The sequence below is a fragment of the Artibeus jamaicensis genome, unplaced genomic scaffold (genome assembly GCF_021234435.1).
Source record: "Artibeus jamaicensis isolate MK-2021 breed Jamaican fruit bat unplaced genomic scaffold, CSHL_Jam_final contig_60, whole genome shotgun sequence".
NCBI classification, from domain to species: Eukaryota; Metazoa; Chordata; class Mammalia; order Chiroptera; family Phyllostomidae; genus Artibeus; species Artibeus jamaicensis.
Window position 1 is genome coordinate 8,968 of NW_026521900.1, and position 3,094 is coordinate 12,061.

Genomic DNA, 3,094 nt, shown 5'->3' on the forward strand with positions numbered 1-3,094 from the left:
GGTGGGTACCGTGCTGCTGCAGAGTCCTCACAGCTATTTGCTGTTGTGTCTGCACCTCTGGTTCTCACAGAACTTAAAAGCTGGGAGAGGCCTCAAGGAATTATGTGACCCAGTGTCCTATTTGTACCCCATTTCATCAAAGAGGAGATTGAGGTCACTAGGGGTGTAGTTGAGAGTCAGACCTGACTTTAATCCACCTTCCCACCTTGGGCAAGTAATTTATTTTCTCCACTTCAGTTTCCTCAAATGACAGGTGATTAAAACAACAGCTATCTCGCAGAATTAGGAGGGTTAGTGACATACAGAAATCACCCAGTCTGGTAAGGACTCGTTAAGTCTTTCATTTATTATCTGGTAGCAGAACTAGGACTGGCTCCCTGGTCAACTTTACCACTTGTGGCTCACTGTGGCTGGGCTCCTGAGCCCTGGGCTTCACAGAGAGCTTTGCCAGACAACTCTGCCTAATGGTATTTGGCATCTTGTATTTGGGAACTGAAGCTGTTTCCCATTCCCCACAGATGTCACAAATAGGCCGTCCCTCTGCTTCTGGGGCTCACCTGTGTTGCTCCTTCCCACCTATACTCTTTCCCAAAGGTGAAGAACTGCTCAGAGAATTATGTGCTCAGTGTCTGGCATGCTGTATGATGAGGGAGACAGAAACAGATGTGGGATTCACTCTAAGTGTATGGACCTTACAGTCCAATATGGAAGACTAAATAGCACTATGCCCTGTACCATGTTCTTAACCCTGGTACTGATTCTGGAATAGCATCCTTATTTTGGGGGGGAACTACCCCAAACAACGCATACTCCAATTTTGTGTGTCCAGTGGATGCCCCCCGGTTCTTACATGACCCACATCTCCTTCACAAATCTGGACTGGCTCAGGGGACAGCCAGTAATGCTTCCTGACCCTCATGCCTTCTGTTGTTGGTTTAAGCTCAGGCACTTCATGACCAGCCTGATTTTGTTCTCCAGGAGTGAGGAAAGCAGAAAAACTTATTCCTCACTCTCCATATGTCTTTCAGGGATTTTTTATTCCATTCTCCATGAAGGAAAAAAAAAGGGAGCAAAAGAAATACAGCATAATTATTTGGTTATAATTTTCTTCTTTGGTATCTGCATTTCTACCAAGAGAAAATAATAAGGGGTCGGGAAGGGGTTAACCTGTACTGGTCCAGAACTTCCTTTCACGGGGTAAATAGTCAGGGTAGGCTAACTACTGTAACAAACATGTGAGTCTTACTGATTTAACACATTAATTTTTTCTTTTTGTTCTTACCGAGCTCTACTACACACTGGCGGTACAGGTAATGGTGGATTATTGTCCTTATACCATCGAAAGATTCCAGAAAGGAAACCATATTAGAAACAGAACACAACAGAAGGGAAGTGAAGCAGATGGAGACATCTTCCTGGAAGAGAGATACAAAGAAGTCTTTCAATATCAGAAAAATGCCAATTTTTTTTGGAATTTGGGATGATGCAGACCTTATCTGCAAATTCCATGCCATGGGTATCAAAGACAAAATACTGCTCCCTAATTGATATGCTGTGCCCTCCCAGAAGATAAGTCTGTGAGTGAACTGGACATCACAATTGTAGCTCAGATACAAACTAATCACGTAGGCTAATCAAATGTGCCCCTTATTCCTAAATGGGAATGCGCAAAGTATTAAGTATTATGCGAAAGTTAAAGAGAAGATCATGATGAACAAACAAATAAAGATATATATCCCAATAATCCAAATTAATATTCTCCAATTTTAAGGAAGAAGCTAGGTTTATAAGATGAGAACATGGTGCTATTAAAGGAAGTAACTAGAAAACAATAAAAAGTACTCGAAAATAGAAATATTGCCAAATTAAAAACTTATAGGCGGTCAGCACAAAGTCACTAGGCCTCAGCAGGCTCTGATGGAACCTGGAACACCAGGCTTCCGCCCCTCCATCCTCATCCTCGCCCCTCCCCCCAGGAAACGGCCTCCATCCCTACCCCCCTCCCCGCACCGAGTAACAGATCCCATTTCCGGTGCCTTCTCAGATCCGGTCCAGCAGACGTCCCTCTCTCAGATTCCAGGAGGGGACTCTCGGACGTCTCATTGCGTCCGCCATAGATTGCGACTCCTGCCGCCCAGGTCACCCACCGCGGGGACACTCCGAGGGCCCACAGCCTCCACCATCGACCCCACTGCTGCTCCACTGCCGCTCCTGCTTCCGCGCCGCCTCAGTCTTGCTGCCCTGTGCCTGCACCTCCAGACATGGCGACCCCCGCCTGCGGCCTCCTTTGTGCGTCAGAACTACCACCCTGAGTGTGAGGCCTACGTCAACACCCACATCACCCTGCAGCTCTACGCCTCCCTACGTGTACACGTCCATGGCGTCCTATTTCGATGGCACGTCGTGCAAGCACTTGGTTGAGTTCCTCCTGCAGCAGTCAAGTAAGGAGAGGGCGCTTGCGGAGAGGCTGATGCAGCTGCAGAACCAGCGCGGGGGCCAAATCCACCTGCGGGACATCAGCAGGCCTGACCGCAACAACTGGGAGAGTGGCCTGAGGGCCCTGGAGTGTGCCTTGCACCTGTCCATCGTGGTAAACCAGAGCCTGCTTGATCTGCACCAGCTGGCCACCCAGAAGGGGGACGGCCACCTGGGCGATTTCCTGGAGAGTCACTACCTGCACCAACAGGTGATGTTCATCAAAGAGTTGGGGGACCATGTCACTCAGCTGCGCAAGATGGGAGCTCCGGAATCCGGCCTGGCAGAGTACCTCTTTGACAAGCTCACCCTGGGTGGCAGCAAGAAGAACTGACCCTGGACTGCCTTCCCGATTGCCTCGGGGTGACCTCCCCTGATCACCGTGCTGAGTGTGCCTATTGCCATATTGCCCTTCAAAACGTTCGTTTCAGCTTTTATGTTCCAGTTTTACCGTTTCTTCCAATAAAGTTATTGTTGCAAAACCTTCGCCTTTTAAGTATTTTTTAAAGATTTTATTTATTTATTTTTAGAGGGGGAGGGGAAGGGAAGGAGAGAGGGAGAGAAACATTGATGTGTGGTTGCCTCTTACGCATCCCCTGCTGGGAACTGGCCTGCAACC

At 48.2% G+C, this 3,094-nt stretch overlaps 1 protein-coding gene across 1 annotated transcript; it reads left to right on the forward strand.

Annotated features, from left to right (window-relative positions):
* The first annotated feature begins 1,917 nt into the window (after positions 1-1,917).
* On the forward strand, positions 1,918-2,809 carry LOC128628211 (ferritin heavy chain-like). Its single transcript, XM_053670582.1, is given in 2 exon segments — positions 1,918-2,361; positions 2,363-2,809. Coding segments are annotated over 2 exon segments (891 nt in total).
* Positions 2,810-3,094: the final 285 nt, after the last annotated feature.